This window comes from Pleurodeles waltl, chromosome 1_1 (assembly GCF_031143425.1).
Source record: "Pleurodeles waltl isolate 20211129_DDA chromosome 1_1, aPleWal1.hap1.20221129, whole genome shotgun sequence".
In the NCBI taxonomy this organism is placed as follows: domain Eukaryota; kingdom Metazoa; phylum Chordata; class Amphibia; order Caudata; family Salamandridae; genus Pleurodeles; species Pleurodeles waltl.
The window spans coordinates 30,870,607-30,897,772 of NC_090436.1; the positions used below are offsets into that span (position 1 = coordinate 30,870,607).

Consider the following 27,166-nt stretch of genomic DNA (forward strand, 5'->3'; position numbering starts at 1 on the left):
TTCGACTCTTATTAATGGCTCAAGTTTATTTTGATATTTCTTTGCTTTATTTACTGAAGTTCTTTATTGGAGTGTTTTTTTTATTTATTATTGTGTGCTACAAAATTGGACAAATTCTCACTTCATGTAAATTTGTATATTTTCAGTATTTAAAATTAATTAAAAATGACTAGCCTGCTTTTCTTATTTACAGTTAAGTAACTGATTATTTTGTCAGAGCATCTGCTAATGTATGACATTTTTACTCTTGTACCATTTCTCAGTTTAGGTTCATCATAGTATATTTGTAATTCTCACATTTCTCTTTTGTTTCAAATCACATCATGCTGATTACAAAAAAGACCCAAGTAAACCTTATTAATTCACTTACATTTTATTCATTCATTTATAACACTGATTTTTTCGCCTGCGAATATTTGTACAATATACACCGTGGCCCTCGTATTGACGAGTTTCAAGAACCCTGCATAGATAGTAGTCTCACAATCCCCATGGAGTAGAATTCACACACTACCGGCAGCACTTTCACACCCCTCACAGAATCCTCAAACTTTCTGCAAGCACTCACACCGTTCACAGACTGCCAACCTGTGCCAACATGGCTCTCACAACCCTCACACAGCTGCCGTCCAGTAAAGGCAGCACTCACACCCATCACAGACAAGCATTCACACTACCAGCAGAACCTTCACACCCCTCACAGGCTAGAAGCCTCAAACATTCTGCAAGCACTCACACCGTTCACAGACTGACAATCTGTGCCAACATAGTTCTCACAACCCTCACACAGCTGCAGTCTCAGTAAAGACAGCACTCACACCCATCACAGACAAGCATTCACACTACCAGCAGAACTTTCACACCCCTTACAGAATCCTCAAACTTTCTGCAAGCACTCACACCTTTCACAGACTGCCAACCTGTGCCAACATGGTTCTCACAACCCTCACACAGCTGCAGTCCCAGTAAAGACAGCACTCACACCCATCACAGAGAAGCATTCACACTACCGGCAGCACTTTCACAACCCTCAGAGAATCCTCAAACTTTCTGCAAGCACTCACACCTTTCACAGACTGCCAACCTGTGCCAACATGGTTCTCACAACCCGCACACAGCTGCAGTCCCAGTAAAGACAGCACTCACACCCATCACAGACAAGCATTCACACTACCAGCAGCACTTTCACACCCCTCACAGGCTAGAAGCCTCAAACTTTCTGCAAGCACTCACACCTTTCACAGACTGCCAACCTGTGCCAACATGGTTCTCACAACCCTCACACAGCTGCAGTCTCAGTAAAGACAGCACTCACACCCATCACAGACAAGCATTCACTCTACCGGCAGCACTTTCACACCCCTCACAGGCTAGAAGCCTCAAACTTTCTGCAAGCAGTCACCTTTCACAGACTGCCAACCTGTGCCAACATGGTTCTCACAACCCTCACACAGCTGCAGTCTCAGTAAAGACAGCACTCACCCATCACAGACAAGCATTCACACTACCAGCAGCACTTTCACACCCCTCAGAGAATCCTCAAACTTTCTGCAAGCACCGCCACCTTTCACAGACTGCCAACCTGTGCCAACATGGTTCTCAGAACCCTCACACAGCTGAAGTCCCAGTTAAGACAGCACTCACACCCATCACAAACAAGCATTCAACTACCAGAAGAACTTTCCCACCCCTCACAGGCTAGACGCCTCAAACTTTCTGCAAGCACTCACACCGTTCACAGACTGCCAACCTGTGCCAACATGGTTCTCACAACCCTCACACAGCTGCAGTCCCAGTAAAGACAGCACTCACACCCATCACAGACAAGCATTCACACTACCAGCAGAATCTTCACACCCCTCACAGGCTAGAAGCCTCAAACGTTCTGCAAGCACTCACACCGTTCACAGACTGCCAACCTGTGCCAACATGGTTCTCAGAACCCTCACACGGCTACAGTCCCAGTAAAGACAGAACTCACACCCATCACAGAGAAGCATTCATACTACCAGCTGAACCTTCGGACCACTTACAGGCTAGATGCCTTAAGCTTTCTGCAAGCACTCACACCATTCACAGACTGCCAACCTGTGCCAACATGGTTCTCACAACCCTCACACAGCTGCTGTCCCAGTAAAGACAGCACTCACACCAATCACAGACAAGCATTCACACTACCAGCAGAACTTTCACACCCCTCACAGGCTAGAAGCCTCAAACTTTCTGCAAGCACTCACACCTTTCACAGACTGCCAATCTGTGCCAACATGGTTCTCACAACCCTCACACAACTGCTGTCCCAGTAAAGACAGCACTCACACCCACCACAGAGAAGCATTTGCTCTACTGGCAGAACCTTCACACCCCTCACAGGCTAGAAGCCTCAAACTTTCTGCAAGCACTCACACCGTTCACAGACTGCCAACCTGTGCCAACATGGTTCTCAGAACCCTCACACAGCTGCAGTCCCAGTAAAGACAGCACTCACACCCATCACAGACAAGCATTCACACTACCAGCAGAACTTTCACACCCCTCACAGGCTAGACGCCTCAAACTTTCTGCAAGCACTCACACCGTTCACAGCCTGCCAACCTGTGCCAACATGGTTCTCACAACCCTCACACAGCTGCAGTCCCAGTAAAGACAGCACTCACACCCATCACAGACAAGCATTCACACTACCAGCAGAACCTTCACACCCCTCACAGGCTAGAAGCCTTAAACGTTCTGCAAGCACTCACACCGTTCACAGACTGCCAACCTGTGCCAACATGGTTCTCAGAACCTTCACACGGCTACAGTCCCAGTAAAGACAGAACTCACACCCATCACAGAGAAGCATTCATACTACCAGCAGAACCTTCGCACCACTTACAGGCTAGATGCCGTAAGCTTTCTGCAAGCACTCACACCGTTCACAGACTGCCAACCTGTGCCAACATGGTTCTCACAACCCTCACACAGCTGCTGTCCCAGTAAAGACAGCACTCACACCAATCACAGACAAGCATTCACACTACCAGCAGAACTTTCACACCCCTCACAGGCTAGAAGCCTCAAACTTTCTGCAAGCACTCACACCTTTCACAGACTGCCAATCTGTGCCAACATGGTTCTCACAACCCTCACACAACTGCTGTCCCAGTAAAGACAGCACTCACACCCACCACAGAGAAGCATTTGCACTACCGGCAGAACCTTCACACCCCTCAGAGGCTAGAAGCCTCAAACTTTCTGCAAGCACTCACACCGTTCGCAGACTGCCAATCTGTGCCAACATAGTTCTCACAACCCTCACACAGCTGCAGTCTCAGTAAAGACAGCACTCACACCCATCACAGACAAGTATTCACACTACCGGCAGCACTTTCACACTCTTCACAGGCTAGAAGCCTCAAACTTTCTGCAAGCACTCACACCGTTCACAGACTGCCAACCTGTGCCATCATGGTTCTCACAACCCTCACACAGCTGCAGTCCCAGTAAAGACAGCACTCACACCCATCACAGACAAGCATTCACACTACCAGCAGAACCTTCACACCCCTCACAGGCTAGAAGCCTCAAACTTTCTGCAAGCACTCACACCGTTCACAGACTGCCAACCTGTGCCAACATGGTTCTCAGAACCCTCACACAACTGCCGTCCCAGTAAAGACAGCACTCCCACCCACCACAGAGAAGCATTTGCACTACCAGCAGAACCTTCACACCCCTCACAGGCTAGAAGCCTCAAACTTTCTGCAAGGACTCACACCTTTCACAGACTGCCAATCTGTGCCACCATGGTTCTCACAACCCGCACACAGCTGCAGTCCCAGTAAAGACAGCACTCACACCCATCACAGACAAACATTCACACTACAAGCAGAACTTTCCCACCCCTCACAGGCTAGAAGCCTCAAACTTTCTGCAAGCACTCACACCGTTCACAGGCTGCCAGTCTGTGCCACCATGGTTCTCATAACCCTCACACAGCTGCAGTACCAGTAAAGACAGCACTCACACCCATCACAGACAAACATTCACACTACCAGCAGAACTTTCACACCCCTCACAGGCTAGAAGCCTCAAACTTTCTGCAAGCACTCACACCGTTCACAGACTGCCACTCTGTGCCACCATGGTTCTCATAACCCTCACACAGCTGCAGTCCCAGTAAAGACAGCACTCACACCAATCACAGACAAGCATTCACACTACCGGCAGCACTTTCACACCCCTCACAGGCTAGAAGCCTCAAACTTTCTGCAAGCAGTCACACCTTTCACAGACTGCCAACCTGTGCCAACAGGGTTCTCACAAGCCTGACGCAGCTGCAGTCCCAGTAAAGACAGCACTCACACCCATCACAGACAAGCATTCACACTACCAGCAGAACCTTCACACCCTTCACAGGCTAGACGCCTCAAACTTTCTGCAAGCACTCACACCTTTCACAGACTGCCAATCTGTGCCAACATGGTTCTCAGAACTCTCACACAGCTGCAGTCCCAGTAAAGACAGCACTCACACCCATCACAGACAAGCATTTGCAGTACCAGCAGAACTTTTGCACCACTTACAGGCTAGATGCCATACAATACTGAGAGCACTTTCACATCCCTCACAGGTTAGCAGTCACATCCAATACTGAGAGCACTTTCACACCCCTAACAGGCTAGCAGTCACATACTACTGAGAGCATTCTTACATTTGTCACAGACTTGTAGTCACACTTTACACGAAGCACTCATATGCAATTTATTGACTACCAATCTCACGCTACAGACAGTACTCTCACACCATCACAGGCTAGCCGTCACACACTAGTGGCAGCACTCTAACACCAGTCACACAGTAACAGTCAAACACTGCCAACAGACCCCCCTCGTACTTACAGGGTAGCGATCTCACACTCCTCGAACCAGTCCCTTCGCCCCTAGACTAGGAGATATAACCTAATGACAACACTCTCACGCCTGTAAGAAACACAATCCCACATTACCAGTAGCAGACAAACCCATCACAAACTAGCAGTCACACTTCCATCAACACTCAAAGGCTAGCTGTCTCACCCTACAGACTGCACTCTCAAACCAGACTCTCACAGACTAGCAGTCTCAGACTACAAACAGCATTCTAACACCCATCAAAGGCTGCAGAAAAACAATCCATGGAGAAGTTTTCCTCTTTCTATGAGTGCTGCAGAATGCAGCACACACACGAAGAGTAAAAAACTAGGTGACATAAAGATATTTCTACTTGTTCCCCCTCCCTTGGGAGGCATACAGTTTTGATGCATTCCCAGGTTTACATGTCGTTGTAAATCTGGGAATGTGTCAAACCCTATGGGTGTTGCATGGGAAAACCCACTGCAATGCCCAGGGAATGCCTCCCTGACGCAGTGTAAGGCAATGCAGTGGCTTGGGCTGTGTTGTGTTACACCATATCTACGAGGCCATAAAAAGCCACATAAAGTGGCTTTGCGTGGCCTTATAGATATGGGCTTGCCCTCTGAGCTGCTGGTGAGGCCCCATCAGTGCCAGGGAGGCAAAGTGAGGCACCGGGAGCGCAAGGGGCTCGTAAGTATGTCCCACAGTTACAAGACATGCCTTCTCTGAAACTGCAGAGGCTGAAGGGAGGCCTCAGGACTTATATTGACACAGAAGATCATTTGAAGCATTTTTGATTTTTCCCAATGAAAGGTGATGGCAGATTGGAAGGAATACAGATGATATTACAAGAAGGTGATGGATGGAATGTTGGAATTAATCGCAACCATCTGTAGTTACTCGAGGCTGCATCCCAGTCCATCTTTTTTTGCCTACCGTGCCACTTCAAACAGAGACCAGCCAAATCAGCCCTGGTCTTGCTCCAATAAGAACAGTCAAGGTCAAACTGGGAGGCCAGTAGGGAGTGGACATCGCTCGTGTCTTGTGGCAGTGTGGGGCAAGTGCCACTCTCTCGTTGCTGAAGTTAGGGTGAATATTTTAGCCAAAAGTCCTAAAGTCCCCCCCAACCCCATAATTATGAGTACCGGCCACTGAGCGTAATGAAGTGTGTATTTACTATCATAACTCCACGAGCGCTTTGATAGTAGGGAAGGTTATAAAGTGTACTGAGGCAAACATAACTGCACTCTTATGGACAGATTTAAGGAAAGTGGTGCTGCATCCAGTGGAGCGCCGCTTTCCATGCGCCCCTTAGTGCCCCCCTCCCGCCACCATGTGTGTGCCGTATCTAAGATACGGTGCACCATGGTGCAGGGTAGAGGGCAATAGCATCAATATTTTTGCCGCTATTGATGGACTGTTCAGGGTCAGCGCCAAACGTTTGGTGCTTACCCTGAACAGTACATAGGGGCCCAGTGGTGTGCCCCCTTTTAACGCCCGCTCTGTGGAGGCGTTAAAAGTGCAGAAAAATATCTTGGCCCCATTTTTTCAGCCCCCCCTAACGGAGGAACGCCTCCTGAGCATACATTGAGTATGGCGCAGGCATAATGTGGCACAAAGGGTTACAAAGTGGCGCAATGCGTGCATTGCTCCACTTTGTAAATTTCGGGCAGAGGAAAGGCCGCCTTAGTGCCGCCTTAGCGTCAAAAAGATGACGCTAAGGCGGCACTAACGTGACGCTAGGCCCTCTTAAAGTTAGTTTTAATATACACTCGCTCGAAACTACCTTAATGCACTACGGGGACCAGTCCTCATAGCGCACCGGTCCTCACAAGGATAGTGATTGTATGGGCCCAGCAGTGTGGGTTTGGTAGTTAGGTGGCATGATGATTAATACATTTTACACCACAGATTTGGATAAACATGTTTGAGATATTAAATTAAAGAGAAGATTCTTTTTTACAAAATTTCCAGAATATATTCCTATTCAAATGCTGGTTTCACCTCAATACCAAGGAAATTTCTAAACAATCAAGACTCTCTGGACTGTGGGGTAAATTTGTTGTCACTCCGCCTCCGATTTTCATCATTTTGCCATACAGTGTTTTTTGCAAATCCATCTAGAGTGAATGCTGCAAAGGATGTCATTCCATGTGCCTCCTTTAGACATCTCAGCACAGTGTTCGGTTCTTCCATCTGGGGCCTTCCAGTTGTCAGGTTGATAAGGGGCCCAAAAACTGTGGGAAAAAAAACAAAATAACTGCAGATACTCAGATATTTTTTTTTTTAAAGAGTGCCCTGCTGCAGAGGGAGCACGAGTGGCAGCAAGAAGGAGAGATGAAAAGTGGATGGAAGAAAGGAGGAAACAGACGAAGGAACAGACATACTGAAACATACAGGGCCCGATTTCCCAGCTTGTTCTGCAGCGCAAGCTGCAAATGCTGCGCTGCGTCAGAAGGAGAGAGCAGGACAGCACATATTTACAGAAATACAGCACTCTCTTCCCTTCTCCCTAGCACCAGCGCAGAAAAGTGCGGTTGTGCGCCATGGACACACCTTAGCACGAAAGAGCAAAGGTGTCTGCATGAGTCTAGGAGAGGTTTTGTACTAGAAAGATAGCCTTCCAGTACAAAATACTGTGGGGCTCATTTACTACGTTTTAGTGAAGGGCACCGCCGTAAGGCTTTTTGCTGTGCCACCTTACGTTAAAACAAAAGGGTAGGAATGTGCTGTAGCTATAAGATACAGTGCATTACTGTCCTTGTCCCCTCTGCTGGTGCACAAATTGCTGTCTAGCGCAAACGCAGGCATCTTGCACCAGGGTGCAAGTGTGCCTGCGTTGCCGAGATGATTGTTTATGTGCAGGAAGGGACACTTTCCTGCACATAAACAATCATTCATGGCATTTTCCCCTTTCTTTATGTGCCACTTTAATGCCACCCCTGAGGTGGCGTAGGAAAATGACGGATTCAGAGACTTGTAAATCTGGGAATGCGTTAAATTCCTTCAGATTCCACAGTGTTATGCATGAAAGGGTGTTCATATCTACAAGGCCATGAAAAGCCACGCAAGGTGGCTTTGCATGGCCTTGAAAATAAGGTCCAGCGCACTGCACCACCAGAACGTCAAACAAATGACACTCCGATGGCACAGTGTGCCGCTAGGGCCTCGTAAATAAGGCACTATGCTTAGACTACCTTTAAACATTTTCTTGCTTGTTATGTGTGATGTACAGTGTGTGAGAAAGTAGCCTCTTTCTAGCATGGTTACCCCCACTTTTGGTCTGTTTGTGAGTGTGTGTCAGTGTGTTTTTACTGTGTCACTGGGATCCTGCTAGCCAGGACCACAGTGCTCATAGATAAAAACCTATATGTCAGTATGTTTTGCCTGTCTCACTGGGATCCTGCTAGCCAGGACCCCAGTGCTCATAGTTTATGGCCTAATGTGTATCCCTGTGTAGTGCCTAATTGTGTCACTGAGGCTCTGCTAATCAGAACCTCAGTGCTTATGCTCTCTCTGCTTTTAAATTTGTCACTGTAGGCCAGTGACTTTATTTACCAATTTCAATTGGCATACTGGACCCCCCTTATAAATCCCTAGTATATGGTACCTAGGTACGCAGGGCAGTGGGGTTCCAGGAGATCCATATGGGCTGTAGCATTCCTTTTGCCACCCATAGGGAGCTCAGACTAACCCTTACACAGGACTGCCATTGCAGCCTATATGTCTAACCTTCGATGGCTGAAGGTTAGGTGCAAAGTTACTAAGTGTGAGGGCACCCTTGCACTTGCAAAGGCGCCCCCACATAGTTCAGGGCCATTTTCCCGGGCTTTGTGAGTGCGGGGACGCCATTACACGTGTGCACTACATATAGGTCAATACCTATATGTAGCTTCACAATGGTAACTCTGAATATGGCCATGTAACATGTCTAAGGTCATGGAATTGTCCCCCTATTCCAAATCCGGTATTGGGGAGCCAATTCCATGCATCCTGGGGGCTCCACCATGGTCCCCCCAGTACTGCCAAACCAGCTCTCTGAGGTGTGCACTGCAGCTACAGCTGCTGCCACCTCACAGACAGGGTTCTGCCCTCCTGGGGTCTCGGCAGCCCAGTCCCAGGAAGGCAGAGCAAAGCATTTCCTCTGAAAGCAGGGTGTTACACCCTCTCCCTTTCGAAATAGGTGTTACATGCTGGGGAGGGGTAGCCTCCCCCAGCCTCTGGGAATGCTTTGAAGGGCACAGATGGTGCCCTCCTTGTATAAACCAGTCTACACCGGTTCAGGGACCCCTCCTCCCCTGACCTAGTGGGAAACTGGACAAAGGAAAGGGGAGTGACCACTCCCCTGTCCATCACCACCACAGGGGTGGTGCCCAGATCTCCTCCAGTGTGTCCCAGACTTCAGCCATCTTGCTTTGCACTCTGGAGGGCTCTGAGTGGCCAGTGCCAGCAGGTGACGTCAGAGACCCATCCTGATAGGTCCATACCTGATAAGGTAGCCAATCCCCCTCTCAGGGCTATTTAGGGTCTCTCCTCTGGGTCTCTTCAGATTCTGATTGCAAGTTTCCTTCAGGAATTCTCTGCAAAAACTTCAGACTCTTCTGACCTTGGATCAACCGCAGCCTGCTCCAAGAAACGCTGTAACTGCAACAAACACTTTTCTTAAGCAACCTCAGCTCCAAGTCAGAAACTGCAACAGTTTCCATGGTGTGCACGCTCTGGGGACTCCCTATCTTCATCCAGCACCAGAAGGACTGAATAAATCTCCTGTGGAGTGACAGAGTCACTCCCCAGCTCCATGCAGGCACCTTCAAAGATGACAGCCGGTACCCTGGGACTCCTCTCACAGCGACGAGCGTGCTCCTAAGGACACCAAGGGTATACACCATCGACATAGACTGTCCTAAGGTCCTGCTGAAGCAATTTGGAGGAGGTAAGACCTTGCCTTCCCCGAAAGTGACGGTAGCCCTGCGTACTGCGTCTTCTTCGCCTACTGAGTCCTCTGTGAACTCTTTCCAAAATTCCTTTGTGCACAGCATGGACCAGGTCCCCAGCACTCCATCCTACGATGCTCAACTCGCTGAGTTGTTCTCCGGCGGCGTGGGACCTTCTTTTGTTGTGCTACATCAACCGTGTTTTGCACCTCCTTTGAACCTGGGTCCTGCGGCTCCTGGGGGTGCTGGCTGGCATCCTGAGAGATCTCTAAAGTGCTGAGAGTCCCCTCTTCCTCCTCACAGAGAGTTGAGGCCCCCAGGTTCTTCCTGGGTCCATCCAGCTCCATTTTGATGCAAAACACACTTTTGTCGTGGCTAAGGCTTGTTGGAGCCTTCCAACACGAAATCTCATCTGCAACGATCTTCACGCCGTGAGACAACTTTTTCATCACACAGAAACCCGCTGGCATCTTCCTAGTGTGCATTTCTGCAGTATTCGACTAACCAGGGACTCTTCTTTTGCACCCTCTTCTGGGTTGGCAGGGGCTCATGTCCTTCCTGGAACTTCTTTCGACTTCTGGACTTGGTCCCCTTCCTTTGCAGGTCTTAGGGTCCAATAATCCAGCAGTTGTTCTTTGCAGACTTGGTTGGCTGCTGTAAAATCCCAAAAATGAGGTGTAGTGTGTCCTAAGGAAACTTGCAGTACTTTACTCCTGCTTTTCTGGGCTCTGGGGTGGGGTAATTTACTTACCTTTACTGTATTCTTACTCTCCCAGTGATTCTGCACACACTACACTTGCCTACGGGGGAATTCGTGATTCGCATTCCACTTTCTTAGTATATGGTTTGTGTTGCCCCTAGACTTATTTTCTCCCATTGCATTCTATAGGATTTCCTACTGTTTGCATTGTTCTATGACTATTTACTTGTATCATTTTGGTGTCTAGTGTATATATTGTGTATAATACTTAACTCCAGAAGGAGTATTGTCTCTAAGATATTTTTGGTACGGTGTCACCCAAATAAATACCTTTATTTTCGGTAACACTGAGTATTGTCTTTACTTGTGTATAAGTACTGTGTAACTATAAGTGGTATTGCATGAGATTTGAATGTCTCCTAGTTCAGTCTAAGCTGCTCTGCTATAGCTACCTCTATCAGCCTAAGCTGCTAGAACACTACTACTTCACTAATAAGGGATAACTGGACCTGGTATAAGGTGTAAGTACCCAAGGTACCCACTAGAAACCAGGCCAGCCTCCTACACAGTGCAGCACACATGCCAAGTCGGAAAATTAGGGAGAAAAAATGCATTTCCACTTCATGGCGGCTATCTGAAATGGGTGCTATTTTCTGACGCTCAACGTTGTCTACTTTTTTAAGTTAATATGGCTTAGCGTCAGAACCCTTTGGTTGTTGCATCGTAACTGGGCACTTTGAGCTACTTTTGAGTGAATTTCCAGAGCTAAACAAGTTTACCGCTGGAAAGTAAATTAGGAAAAAAAGATTTAGGCCCTCATTACGACCCTGGCGGATGGGGGAGAAGTGGCGGTAATACCGCCAACAGGCCGGCGGAAAAAAATGGAATTATGACCCATCCGCCACTTCTCCACTCTGACCGCCAGTGTGGTGACGATCGCTTGGCTGGAGACCTCGGTCTCCAGCCCGGCTTCCGTCACCAGACCGCCGGTGGTATCAGGACCCTGCATACCGCCATGGATTTCGGGTGGTTTGGAACCGCCACAAAATCCATGGCGGTAGGCACTATCAGTGGCACCCCCACCCCTGAGTCCTCACGCCACACCTCACCCCCCTTCCACACCCCAAAGGTGTCAGGACCCCCCTCCACACCCTCATCCCCAACATGCACATACACACACCCCTACACGCACACATACACTACAACAACACATACCCGCACACACACAGACATGCACACAGACCGACGCGCACACATTTCCCATACACACAACACACACCCTGCATGCATACACGCACTCACACACCTCCTCTACACACTCAGACGCACACCCCCATGCAAGCACACAACACACAACATCCCCCCTCCCGCCTACCCTAACGGACGATCAACTTACCTTGTCCGTTGATCCTCCGGGAGAGGACGGGATCCATGGGGGCTTCTCCGCCGTCAGCACCCCGTCACCAGAACACCGCCACACCGAATCATGGGACTTGATTCGGTGAGTAGTGTTCTGATGACAGGGTGGTGGATGTTGAGCAGCCTCCACTTTCCCGCCGACCGCCAGTATGGCTGCTGGCGGCCCTCCGTCTGAAAAAGGACAGATGGCTGGCAGCAGTCATAATACGCTGCGCAGAAAACCACCTGCACTGGCGGTCTTCATCACAGCGGTACCTCGGTGGTCTTTAAAACAGACCGCCGAGGTCGTAATGAGGCCCTTAGTGTCATTTTGCCTCACTTTTGTGATTTAAAAAACTGTTAAAACTTAGTGAATAGACCCCACAAACACCTGCCAATATGACATCAGTGCCGTTGCACCTGCGATACAGATACTTCAGGTGACCATTTGCAGTACAGATGGCACACATTGTGTGGTAGAGTGGTGCTGTTTCAGACTATGTTGAGAGAGTAATTTTGCTTCCCCACTTACACTTTGAAGGGCTTGCCTCCAGCACGCACAAAGGAACCTGACAACATAAATTTGTCACCCCATACTTCTTGGACCCTTAACAGGGGAAGGGAAGAACTTTCTAGAACCTGACTTGGGGTTAGTTTAGAAAATCACCCTAAATCAAAGGCTGGTACCAGGTATAAATATTGTCCCCCATAACACCTCTTCAGCTTGAAAGTTAAAAAAGGATTGCCTTGATTCCCCTCAGAGGACTGCCCTGCTGCTAGGGGTCCTGTCTTGTTCCCCAGAAGACTGTCCAGCTGCTTGAGGACTGCCTTGTTACTCGGAGGGCTTCCTTGCTGCTATCAGAGCACTGTCCTACTGCTTGATGACTGCCTTGCTCCCTGAGAAGGAGGACTGGACCTGCTCCCTTCATCACAGGCTAACCTGATTGATTCAAAGGGTCAGTTGGCTGACCCCCATGTTCTGTGCTCCAAGGAATCAAGAAGTTCTAGAGGCCTCCCTGCAACTGTCCAGCTGACCGGTTGCACAGGACCTTCAACTGGGCCTGCTGGCCTCTGCTCGGATGAGTTCCTAATTCCCAAGAGATGCCGCCCAAGGCCTTGGACCCTTGGCTAGAATCAGTGAAGCTCTTCCTGTGAAAAAAGGAGAAATCCTGAAGTTTTGGACTCTTTGTGCCAAGACTCTGCTGCCTGTGACCGCTAATGCAAAGACCTGGCATACCAAATCTTACCATGCTCATTCTGCACTTTGCACTACAGCGACAGCCCGCGGTGACTACATGCAAAGCTCCAACAATAATTATCTGCGGCGCTCAACTGCCTATTCCCGCTACAGGGAAGACAGCCTGCGACACACAGGCTACTTTTCATGCTGCACGATGGTCACAGCAATGCTCTCCCTGCTTTGTGCTTTTAGGCGCTGTACTTCCTTAAAAGCTCTGAAATTTCATATTTCTGGTTATACTGATTGGATTTTTGTTGTCTGGTATCATTTTATTGATTGAAATGTTTTCTATTTTTCAAAATTGGTTTGGGATTTTGCTTGTGTTGTGTTTTCACTTTATTACTGTGTGTGTGCTGCAAACATAGTTTACACAATGCCTCTAAGCTAAGTCTGACTGCTATTTTTTGCAAGCCACCGAGGGTTAAGCACAAGTCAGTTTAGTAACTTTTGTGGTTCACCCTAACAAGGAGGCCTGTATTTATACTTTTTTAGCGCCACATTTGCGTCTTTTTTTTTTAAGCAAAATCGGCGCAAACGTACAAACTACAATTGTATTTTGTATGTTTGCGCCGATTTTGTGTCAAAAATTGACGCAATTGCGGCGCTAAAAATGTATAAATACGGTCCGGAGTGTGTTTGTTGTTTCAGTAGGGCTCTCATTCCTCCCCAACCAATAACCCAATTTCTTACAGGACAAATGAAGGATGAGGAGGGAAAGTTAACAAATAAGAAGTAAGCAAATGAGATGGACAAGAAAATCCTCCAATGGTAAACAATGGGCTGACCCTAAGCCCCTTCACTTATTGGTATTGTACGCATGTCGCACCTCCTTGAAGCTGGATCTGTGCAATATCAACCACTTCAAATAAAGTACATAAAAAGTATATTAATTAAAGCATTAATTAATTGAAGATGAATATGCAAATACATACAGCGGGTCCTTATATTCTGATCCATCGGTGAAATACCAGATGCCCCCTGGCTTGTCATTTGTAAGTCCAATCCAGTAATTGTTGTTTCCTCTTGCGTAAGCCAGAAAAAACTACAAAAAAGGTTCAAGTTTAAATACTGTTTTTATTGGTAAATGTAATTCCTTAAAACAACGGAGTGTGTAATAAACAAAAATGGATTTTACACAAAATTTCTGAAACAGGATTTAAAACACTACATACCAGGAGCGGCTCGAGGGACAGAAAAGGGGTGGCGCGGCCAGTACCGAGGGGCATTTGGGCAGGAAGGAGGGATTGCGACAAACAAAAGTTAAATAATTAAATTAAAAATAACATACCTTTCTGTGCCACGCCACGCCACTCTCACCTGCTCTTCGACAGGACTGCAGGTACAGGCTCCCAGCCTGCCCTGCGTCCAATCCTAACGCTGCTTTCATGCTGCTGGATTGAACAGAGCGCTCAGCTAGGCACTCCGTGGCAGACTGAAAGCCCAATGCGCATTTGTGTTTGGCCAGCCCGAGACCGCCGGACAAACATCCATGCGTACTGACAGCACTCCCCCTCATCCCCGCACAGCCCCAAGGCCCCGCCCCTTTTACTATAAAACGAAAATAAACGTTATTTGTTGTAGTTTTATAGTAAAAGTTGTGCAGCTGCTGCTGCTGGCGGGGGGGGGGTGACACTCCCCAGCCCTAATGGAGGAGCCACCCCTGCTACATACCATTTAAAATCCATTACACATCAGAAGATATCGTTTATTTCTTGTAATACAATTGATAAACTGCAGTGTGCTACTATATACTTGACTTTCCTTGTCCTTTTAATTTTTTAGCATAACATCTAAAAATACTTAGGGCCAGATGGATCAAGACAATTTGCATTCGCAAATGGTACAAATCCTGAGATTCCACTGTTTGCGAATGCAAAACCGCCTTTTACAATGTATGAAAGGCATCACAGTGCAATTTTAGGGAATCGCAATTTTTAGCGATTCCCTAAAATCGCGACTCCGAATAGGGAATCGCAATTTGTGATTCCCTAAATAGGAAATCGCAAATAGGGAATACCTATTTGCGATTACCTATGCACATGTATCATGCATTTCCTAAATGCGAACTGGGCATTTAGGAAATGCAATTACCACAAACTCCAATTTGGTAGTAAACATGTGCAATTTTAAAAAATGCATTGAAAATGTATTTTTTAAAGTGCCATGAGGCGCACACATGCCTGTAGGGCATGTGTGCACTTTACATGTGCACATTTCTTTTGGAGGTGGGGTGCGTGAAAGGGGACCTTAGGCCCCCTGTACCCTGGGATTTGCATTACCTAAATTGCAAATTCCTAAAAGGAATTCACAAATTAGGAAATGCAAAACCATTCGCACCTACGGGCCTTCAGGCCCATAGGGATGCCTGAAGTCCTATTCCCTTATACCGATTCCCTAATAGCGATAGCGAATTTAAAGAAAACACTATTCGCTATTTTCTTTCATACCATTTTGCATTTCTCAAATAGCAATTTCTTAAAAATTCTTTATTTAGTAAATGCTAATCAGTACTTTGATACATCTGGCCCTTAGTCTTATTTATTCCCTAATACATATACAATTGTTTGAACCAACAATTTCTAAATTCAGTAAACAACCTTGTTCACACAGGCACACGTGAAAGGATTTCCAAGTACCCACACATAATAAACAAGCATTGGAAAACCCAATAGGTCTTACTTTATTGTATTAAAGCATAAAGACAACAGGAATTTAAAAATGATGTAGCACAAACAAAGGCTGTTTATCTCTTAAAAAATAAATAATTAAATGTGACAAATAGCGTTTGGATTGGGTGTACTTTTCCAATGTAAAATGGTCCAGCGTGCATTCCAATGTAAGTACCTCCTGGGAAGCAAAATTATACTCCAAGTAGCAAATAGATTGTGAGGAGACAGTTATCTTCCTCTGGATGTACATTTTAAAGAACTGGTCATTTGTGGAGGTTGATGTTCTACACAGATTTCCCCAAGTTTCTCCCAGTATATTACCCAAACATTTCACCAGCTTTGAGCAAGCAATGTGTCTGGGTGAAAAACATCAAACCGGCGGTGTTCCTGCAAGATTTTGGGCCAGATATAAGCTGGCCCTACCGCCACATTTGCGTAATTTGTTTGATGCAAATGTGGCTTTAAGGAGGCCCTTCGCCGCACCATATTTGCAAAGTAGCGCAATGCATGCATTGTGCCACTTAGTAACCCCTTGCAGCACATTATGCCTGCACCAGACATAGGCCCTGATTACGACCCTGGCTGACGGGGGAGAAGTGGTGGTAATACCACCAACAGGCCGACGGAAAAAAATTGAATTATGACCGTGGCGGTAACCGCCATGGTTATCCGCCACTTCTCCACTCTGACCGCCAGGGCGGTGACGACCGCTGGGCTGGAGACTTCGGTCTCCAGCCTGGCGGCTGTCACCAGACCGCCGGCAGTATCAGGACCCTGCATACCGCCATGGATTTCGGGTGGTTTGGAACCGCCACAAAATCCATGGCGGTAGGCATTATCACTGCCAGGGAAATACTTCCCTGGCACTGATAGGGGTCTCCACCACCCCCCTCCCACACCCGAGTCCTCCCCCACACCACTCACCCCCCTGCCACCCCCCAAAGGTGGCAGGACCCCCCCTCCCCACCCCCAACATGCACATATACACACACCCTCACCACCTCCAACATGCACATATACACACCCCCTCCCCATCCCCACCCCCAACATGCACATACACACACCCCTACAGGCACACATACACTACAACAAAACATACCCGCACACACACACAAACAGACATGCACACAGACCGACGCGCACACATTTCCCATACACACAACACACCCCTGCATGCTTACACGCACTCACACACCTCCTCTGCACACTCACACACACACCTGCATGCACGCACACAACACCCCCCCCTCGCTCCCCTAACGGACTATCAACTTACCTTGTCCGTTGATCCTCCGGGAGGGGACGGGATCCATGGGGGCTGCTCCGCCGCCAGCACCCCTTCACTAGAACACTGCCACACCGAATCATGGGACATGATTCGGTGGGCGGTGTTCTGATGACGGGGCGGTGGAGGTGGAGCAGCCTCCACTTTTCCGCCGACCGCCAGTATGGCTGCCAGCAGTCATAGTACGCTGCGCAGAATACAGCCTGCACTGGCGGTCTTCAGCACGGCGGTACCTCTGTGGTCTTTAAAAAAGACCGCCGAGGTCGTAATGAGGCCCATGATGTTTGCACGGGGGGCGTTTTGTCACTAGAAGGCCTGACAAAATATACAAGACTTCACAGCGCCTTTTTTTCTGTAATTTTTGGCACCTGCTCAGAGTAGGCATTAAAATGAGGCTCCCATTTAAATCAATGGGCCTCTTTGCACTTTGAGATACTAGCGTCAACATTTTTTATGCTAGTGTAGCAAAGCACCATAATAGCGCAGAATATTTTGACACTATTGTTCTAACTACCGCCATTGTGCACTGTATGTTAAATATGGCACACACATGGTCTTGTTAGGTGCTGGTATGGGAGCAAAGAAAAAGTGGCGCATCAGAGCTGATGCGCCAGTGTTTCATAAATGTGGGCCTTGGTGTCCTCATGGGGCTGGTAACCCATATTATGGTCTCCTTTGGAATCACCCCAATCTGGATTACCAGCCACACTTTAAATTTAACGATCAGAGAAGGCACATAACTTCTGCCCAAATATACTATTGAGCCAAAGTTGCAAGTGGACTCTGAAGAAAACTACAATGTGTCCTCAAATGACAGCATCTCTCTTCACCCTTGATGGATTTACTAACATTTGACGCAACGCAGGAAGATAAGATGCAGCACTGTGTCAAATGGAGAGAGCAGGAATGTGTCATATTTACTAAGATAAGGTGAATCCTTGCTCTCCCTGCGCCTGCACACTAAGTGGCACGATGGTGCCAGGGTCCATGTGTTACAGGCTGGATTTTGTTTCTGCAGGAAGGGACATTGTTCTGCCCAAAAACAATCCTCAGAGGCATTTTACTCTTTCTATGTGTGCTGCAGAATGCAGCATATGCAGAAAGAGGAAATAAACATATTTCCTCTTGCTACATCTCTGTTAGAATGGCATATAATTCTGACACAATCACAGGTATACTACCCTTAGTAAATCTGGGAATGTGCCAAAGTCCACTGGTGGATGCATGGGAAAGTCTGAACTCCACCCATAGAATGCCTCACTAGGGCAGAGTAATGCAAGGGAGTGCTGCCTTACATTACTGTGGATTTACTAAGGCACACAGAGCTACTCAAGGTGCCTTTGCGTAGCTTAGTAAATACACCCTTGCATTGCCTTTCATTCCCACAAGGGACAGGGAAGGTACCCCTCTAGACTTAATCAGGAGTTCTCAGGCCAGGGTACTATGCTGAAGGAGCCCTTCGGAGCTCCACACCCCACCCCCGCAATGCAGGGGTTGCAGGGCCTATGTTACACCACTGAAGAAACCCCAATCCTGAACTGCAGAAACCTTGTCACTACTGCACCAGTAAACTTCAAACATCTCCATGAATACACCTCCATACTGAACTGCGGCATCCCTACACCTGTAGTGCACCTCAGTACTGAACTGTACCATCCCTACAACTGTAGTGCACCTCAGTATTGAACTGCAGTATCCCAACAACTATAGTGCACCTCCATTCTGAACTGTAGCATCCCTAATACTGTAATGCACCTCAGTACTGAACTGTAGCATCCCTACAACTGTAGTGCACCTCCATACTGAACTGTGGCATCCCTAATACTGTAATGCACCTCAGTACTGAACTGTACCATCCCTACAACTGTAGTGCACCTCAGTATTGAACTGCAGCATCCCTACAACTGTAGCACACCTCAGTACTGAACTGTAGCATCCCTACAACTGTAGTGCACCTCAGTATTGAACTGGAAAATCCCTACACCTGTAGTGCGCCTCGGTATTGAACTGCGGCATCCCTACAACTGTAGTGCACCTCGGTACTGAACTGTGGCATCCCTAATACTGTAGTGCACCTCAGTAGTGAACTATAGCATCCCTACAACTGTAGTGCATCTCGGTACTGAACTGTGGCATCCCTAATACTGTAGTATACCTCAGTACTGAACTGTAGCATCACTAATACTGTAGTGCACCTCAGTACTGAACTGCAGCATCCCTACAAAGTTAGTGCACCTCAGTACTGAGCTGTAGCATCCCTACAAGGTTAGTGCACCTCCATAATAAACTGTAGCATCCCCACAATGGCACCTCACCTCAGTACTGAACTGTTGCATCCCCACAACTGTAGTGCACCTCCATACTGAACAGTAGCATCTCTAATACTGTAATGCACATCAGTACTGAACTGTAGCATCCCTACAACTGTATTGCACCTCGATACTGAACTGTAGCATCCCTAATACTGTAGTGCACCTCAGTAGTGAACTGTAGCATCCCTACAACTGTAGTGAACCTCCATACTGAACTGTAGCATCCCTAATACTGTAGTGCACCTCAGAAGTGAACTGTCACATCCCTACAACTGTAGTGCACCTCCATACTGAGCTGTAGCATCCCTAATACTGCAGTGCACCTCAGTACTGAACCGAAGCATCCCTACAACTGTAGTGCACCTCAGTACAGAACTGTAGAATCCCTATAACTGTAGTGCACCTCAGTACTGAACTGCAGGATACCTACAACTGTAGCACACCGCAGTACTGTACCGTAGCATCCAACCAACTGTAGTGCACCTCCATGCTGAACTGTAGCATCCCTACAACTGTAGTGCACCTCAGTACTGAACTGGAACATCCCTACACCTGTAGTGCACTTCGGTACTGAACTGCGGAATCCCTACAACTGTAGTGCACCTCAGTACTGAACTGTGGCATCCCTAATATTGTAGTGTACCTCAGTACTGAACTGTAGCATCCCTCTAACTGTAGTGCACCTCGGTACTGAACTATGGCATTCCAAATACTGTAGTGTACCTCAGTACTGAACCGTAGCATCCCTACAAAGGTAGTGCACCTCAGTACTGAGCTGTAGCATCCCTACAAGGGTAGTGCACCTCCATACTGATCTGTAGCATCCCCACAACTGCAGCACACCTCAGTACTGAACAGTTGCATCCCTACAACTGTAGTGCGCCTCCATACTAAACTGTACCATACCTAATACTGTAGTGCACCTCAGTACTGAACCATAGCACCCATACAACTGTAGAGCACCTCAGTACTGAACCATAGTGTCCCTACAACTGTAGTGCACCCTGGTACTGAACCATAGCATCACTACAACTGTAGTGCACCTAAGTACTGATCCATCGTGTCCCTACATTTGTAGTGCTCCTCAGTTCAGAACTGTTGCATCCCTACAACTGTAGTGCACCTCAGTACTGAGCTGTAGCATCCCTACAACTGTAGTGTACCTCAGTACGGAACCTTAGTATTCCTACAACTAAAGTGCACCTTGATACTTAACTGTAGCATCCCTACAACTGTAGTGCACCTCAGTATTGAACCATAGCATCCCTACAACTGTAGTGCACCTAAGTACTGAACTGTAGCATCCCTACAATTGTAGTGTACCTCAGTACTGAACTGTGGCATCCCTACAACTGCAGAGCACCTCAGTACTGAACAATAGCACTGCTACGACTGTAGAGTACCTCAGTACTGAACCATAGTGTCCCTACAACTGTAGTGCACCTTGGTACTGAACCATAGCATCACTACAACTGTAGGGCACCTACGTACTGAACCATAGTGTCCCTACAATTGTAGTGCACCTCAGTTCAGAACTGTCGCATCCCTACAACTGTAGTGCACCTCAGTACTGAACTGTAGCATTCCTACAACTGTAGTGCACCTCAGTACGGAACTGCAGCATCCCTACAACTATAGTGCACCTCAGTACTGAACTGCGGCATCCCTACAACTGTAGTGCACTTCAGTATGGAACTGCAGCATCCCTACAACTGTAATGCACCTCAGTACTGAACTGTAGCATCCCTACAACTGTAGCACACCTCAGTACTGAACTGTAGCATCCCTACAACTGTAGCACACCTCAGTTCTGAACTGTAGCATCCCTACAACTGTAGTGCATCTCAGTACGGAACTGCAGCATCCCTACAACTGTAGTGCACCTCAGTACTGAACTGCGGCATCCCTACTACTGTAGCACACCTCAGTTCTGAACTGTAGCATCCCTACATCTGTAGTGCACCTCAGTACTGAACAGTTGCATCCCTACAACTGTAGTGCACCTCAGTACTGAACTGCAGCATCCCTACAACTGTAGTGCGCCTCAGTACTGAACTGTAGCATCCCTACAACTGTAGTGCACCTTAGTACTGAACCGTAGAATCCATACAATTGTAGTGCACCTCAGTACTGAACTGTAGCATCCCTACAACTGTAGTGCACCTCAATACTGAACCGTAGCATCCCTACAATTGTAGTGCACCTCAGTACTGAACTGTAGCATCCCTACAACTGTAATGCACCTCAGTACTGAACTGTAGCATCCCTTAAGGTGTAGTGCACCTTGGTACTGAACTGTTGCATCCCTACAACTGTAGTGCACCTCAGTACTGAACTGTAGCATTCCTTCAGGTGTAGTGCAGCTCAGTACTGAACTGTAGGATCCCTACAACTGTAGTGCACCTCAGTTCAGAACTGCAGCATCTCTACACCTGTAGTCAATCTCAGTACTGAACTGCAGCATCCCTACAATTGTAGTGTATCTCAGTACTGAACTGTAGCATCCCTACAACTGTAGTGCACCTCAGTTCTGAACTGTAGCATCACTACAACTGTAGTGTACCTCAGTACTGAACCATAGCATCCCTACAATTTTAGTGCACCTCAGTATAAAACTGTAGCATCCCTACAATTGTAGTGCACCTCAGTATAGAACTGTAGCATCCCCAGTACTGTAGTGCACCTCAGTACAGAACTGTAGCATCCCTACAACTGTAGTGCACCTCAGTACTGAACTGTAGCATCCCTACAACTGTAGTGCACCTCAGTACTGAACCGTAGCATCCCTACAATTGTAGTGCACCTCAGTACTGAACTGTGGCATCCCTACAACTGTAGTGCACCTCAGTACTGAACTGTAGCATCCATTCAGGTGTAGTGCACCTTGGAACTGAACTGTAGGATCCCTACAACTGTAGTGCACCTCAGTTCACAACTGCAGCATCTCTACACCTGTAGTGAATCTCAGTACTGAACTGCAGCATCCCTACAATTGTATTGCACCTCAGAACGGAACAATAGCATCCCTACAACTGTAGTGTATCTCAGTACTGAACTGTAGCATCACTACAACTGTAGTGCACCTCAGTACAGAACTGGTGCATTCCTACAGCTGTAGTGCACCTCAGTACTGAACTGCAGCATCCCTACAACTGAAGTGTGTCTCAGTACTGAACTGCAGCATCAATACAACTGTATTGCACCTCAGTTCTGCACCATAGCATCCCTACAATTGTAGTGCACCTCAGTACAGAACTGTAGCATCCCTACAACTGTAGTGCACCTCAGTATAGAACTGTAGCATCCCTAATACTGTAGTGCACCTCAGTACTGAACTGTTTCATCCCTACAACTGGGAAGTGGTAGCAGCATCCATTTGCAGACCAGTACTTAATTTTATCTAAAATAAATTTACGGAAAGTCTGGAAAACTTGTTCCCGATCTTCATATTCTTTTTAACTTGTTTTGATACAAGCACTCTTTGGTCTAGGTTTAAGGATGTTCTTGGAAGGAGACCATATGCTCACTTCCTAACGCAATATGTGATTCAAGAGTTGTTTCTTTTAATCCTTGGCTACTGGTTACCCTAAATTTTTTCTTTTTTTTTTTTAGATCATACTTCAAGGGCTCCTAATTTATAGAACCCTCCCCAAACGTAAAATCTAGCCTCCCAGGTGAACCCTTTAAATGGGTCTGCCCAGTTTAATTAGTGTTGAACCTCTCACTGTAGTTGGATTGTTCTGTAGATCATGAAAGATGCCACTTTCTTGGAAGACTCTCGGAGCCTGATTTATACTTCGGAGGACGGGATATCCATCACCAATGTTAATCTAAATCTGTATCAGGCCCTCGGTTTCCTCATGTGTCAAAAATATGTAATGCACTCATACAGAACTTTCAAGGGTCCCAGGTCCATCCAGCATAAGCCCATCTAGCCCAAGTTATTAGCTCTTTGCATTCTGGGACTTGTAGTCATCATTATATGATGGAATAATCAGGGCTACAGGTCCTAGAATGCAAAACGAAACAAAAAAAAAAAACACAAGACTGGATGAGCTACACACGCATCGAATTGGGAAATTTAGGAGCTCCGTGCGCAACATTTTAAAAAAGTGTTTGAAACTTCTTTGCCTTTCATGCCGCCGAAGCCTGTCCTCCCCTAGTGGTCTGGTGAGGTGGTGCCTCAATCACCAGCGGTACGCAGCATCGGAACGCCTCCAAGTATGCCATTTCCCTGGCATGCACTAGGTGGCACTAATACTGGGCAATAAGCCACCTCTTGCGGACAGTCCCTCATGGACAGTAGGCTTTGTTAGTTTTAGAAAGTGATGTTTATTGAGCAGAAAAAGATAAATGGTAAAATCAGTTCACATTTTGATGAAGTAACGATATAAAAAATGCGTTAGGAGTAAATAAATAGCTTATCATAGTAGGTACATCCATATGTGAACATAGGGAGGAAGAGAGAAAAAGGTGGTTTGGGGGAGAGAAAAGCAAAAATGTTTCATGCAGTTAAAGGCAATTTAAACTTTGAACAATCAAAATTTGAACTTTGCAGATTAGAAACAACAAAATAACACATTACCATTGGTAGAGGACTGTCAAGTGGCTCAAGAATTTGAAGAGGTTTAGAGACTCCTTCATTGCAGGGTTGATGTAGGGTATTCATTAAAGCAGAGGACCCTAAGTCCAAGTTTGAGCTGCTCATTTTCAGATTGTTTCACACACAACCTACAGAGCCTTGCCTTCTCTGGTCACCTCCTTGGCTTCACATGAGAATGTCAGGACAAATATCTGCTTTTTGTTTGGAAAAACTCCTCTCCTTGGACATGTGTGATCTTAGTGAAAGTGGGATCCACTGTTCTAACAGGGCGTGCCCTCGGACCAGTCAACCAATCACTGCTTATCCCATTCGCAGATGAATGTGTTTTATTATAGACCGGTCAGGCTTTAGCGCTTGTGATGCCCGGTGCGGAAAATTGGTTTTTGGCACCCTTCTCCCCTCATCACCTCCTTCTCGGATTCCCTCACTACCACCCAGCAAAAGTGCCCCTCATCTCTCCATAGCCCCCCCCCACACACACATTTCATTTGTTTTATAGCACAGGTAAAAGCTGGTTTTACTAATCCACTCAGCTATCCACATAAAGTACACACTTGTTCTTTGCAGCAGGCACATTAACCCTCTGCGCTACTTTATGGCATCAAAACTGCCACCAGACAAAACTCCAGTTTCTCTCTCCGGCAGGAACAGGAATCACAAGAGTTATCTTAACATTTTTATTGCTACCTGAAAGCTGGATGCACAAAGAACTCTGCAGACAGTGCTTTCAAATCATTAGATATTGTTCAACACAGCGCCCCCTTGAGGTCAGTGCCCCACCCCCCAGGTCACCACTGAGTGCGTCCACACAGGTCACACTGCCCTAAAACTGGCCCTGCCTCTAAACGTTCCATGCAATATGCTAATCAATGCAAAAGACCGTGACAGTTGGCCCACTGATTGGAAGTTACACTCATTAATATTAATATCTCTCAGACCTTCACGTACATCTTGTGCACATCACATTGTGGCCTCACCTGTTCTTCCTTGCTTTTAATAGAGAGAAGGTTGGAATTGTTGTCACTGCAGTACTTCTTTGCATCGAACCAATTTTTTGTCTCAGTTGAAAAGTAATAGAGATAGGGTCCATTCAGCCTCCATCCATCTGTAGGTTTGTTGTTGCATCTTCCTAGTGTTCGGGAGCATCAGCAAAAAGAGAATGATAAAATTGTACCACGATTAGCAAAAGATGTCATCGTGCGGTATAAGGAGCACAGTCTGCTCCCACATAGGCGCCCACGCAGAGGCGGCCTTGTTTTTTGTGACTTTTGTGACTTCTGGGCCCCCCCTCCCCTTTCCTGACAGAATTAAATTATTCTGACATAAAAAAACACATGCCTCTCGCGTTGTCACCGATCAACCACATACGTTATCCAGCCAACTCCGTTACAAAGTCCAGGACAACGGTGACATCTAAAGTAACTATAACTTGTGCCCTTGCCGTGCACAGTTTTCTTGTCAATAACTTTATTGCAAATGTTGCAGTGATGATATCAAAGATGCCATAGAAGATCTCATCAGTGATATAATATGTGGGGCAACTAGCTGTGCATGGGGAAGCATAAGTTATAGCTACCTTAGGGTGCGATTTATAGTTACTTGAAATAACTCTGACTATAACTGCTGAATTTCTATGGTTTTATACGAGTAAATTCAGAACCTAACAATAACGTCCCTGAAACCTTTGTTTTTTTCAGTATATTTATATGGTTTTTTAACATAAAATAATTTGAATTACTATACGATAATCCAACCCTGCGCCATGCACGGCCTTTGGCAGTGCGCAGCGGGGGTTGACCAAACGGCCTGTCTCTGTCAGTGGATCTGTGAGTGGGTGCCTGAATGTCTGAGTGGGACTGAAAATGGGCGTGTGAGTCTATGAGAGGGTCTGAGTGGGTGCAAGAGTCTGAGTGGCTGTGTGAGTGGGCACACAAGTGTCTGAGTGCATGAATGGGTGAATGGAGTGATGGGGTGAATTAGTCTGTGAATGGTTTTTGTACATTTTTGTTTTGAATATCCTCAAATATCGAATACTCGAGAATATCCTCCAATATTCAAGAATATTGGAGGATATTACACATGACGAAGAAAAATCTTTTTAAACCCATAATTTGACTCTAAAAGTCCCCTCTGGCACACCTGTGTGTTCAGGGTACCTCCACTCTGACCCCTTTTACCACTTATCATTTCTATTTTCAGCCCCAGCGACCCTCTACGATAATATAAAATGGTGGCCGCAGCTTTCTAGTCAGGTTGAGGCCAGCCCATTACAGCGCTCCTTTTCCCGTGTGCATTCGCGTCAAATCTTAAATATTCGTAATTTTAAAAAAAGGGGAGGAGGTCCACCAAAGTCTCTTTAGGCCCTTATGTTTATTAAAGTGGAGGGGTAGGTTTGCTAGGCCCTGGGGACCTCATAGTGAAAGCTGTTTTTTTTTTTTTAATGGGGAGGGGGCCCCTCCCACAGCCTATCCCCCAGGACCTTATTTTTATTAACGGGCAGGGGGCACATGTCCCTCCATCCCGAGCCTTGCTAGGCCCTGGGACCCCATTGTGAGGGCTGCTTTAAAAGGGAGTGGGCTGGTTCCCTGCATGCAGCAGGGGCCGGCCTTGCTCCTGCATGCAGGAAGCAGCTACTTATGCTCCTCCGTGCGTGCGGGAGCAATATTTGGATCTGTTTACCTTCCTGCACCCGCTGGGAGCTGAATTGGCATGGCGGGAGATTTAAACCGGCTCCCTCCATTCGGGAGTAAGGGCCATATGTAGCAAAGGGTTTTTCCCATTCTGTGTCAATGGGAAAATGTGTTCGTACATATGGCCCTAAATACAGGTTTCCCTGCCCGCACTTGGAGAGGCAGGAAAACTGCTATATCCCAGGGGTGGACTCCCAGGAACATAGCTAGTGAGCTGGCCCCAGGGACGCTACCCCTAACCTAGAAGGCTCTGGGAAGGGGGTTTGCGCCACCTTGTAAACCCTTTGCGCCACATCATGCATAATATATGCGTGATGTATGCAAAAGGGGTGTTCCCTCATTAGAGGGTTGCTACAAGTGGCACAATGAAATCTACAAGATTAAATTGCGCTATTTCTAGCGTTATTTTTAACGCCTGCTTGAAGAAGCGTTAAAACAAGCCTCCCATTCATTTCAAT

General features: G+C 47.0%; 1 protein-coding gene across 2 annotated transcripts in view; it reads right to left on the reverse strand.

Annotated features, from left to right (window-relative positions):
- Nucleotides 1-354: 354 nt before the first annotated feature.
- The window catches only part of LOC138259072 (CD209 antigen-like protein C), an 82,889-nt gene continuing 56,077 nt past the window's right edge, over nucleotides 355-27,166 (reverse strand). Inside the window, exons 5-7 of one of the 2 annotated variants that reach the window (XM_069206571.1) lie at nucleotides 24,996-25,147; nucleotides 14,082-14,191; nucleotides 355-7,114 (exon numbers count right to left, since the gene is read on the reverse strand). In XM_069206571.1, coding sequence (XP_069062672.1) covers nucleotides 6,964-7,114; nucleotides 14,082-14,191; nucleotides 24,996-25,147 — 413 coding nt within the window. In that variant the 3' untranslated portion in view covers nucleotides 355-6,963. The remainder of the gene's footprint in view (nucleotides 7,115-14,081; nucleotides 14,192-24,995; nucleotides 25,148-27,166) is intronic. The other variant, XM_069206653.1, reaches the window with a different exon arrangement.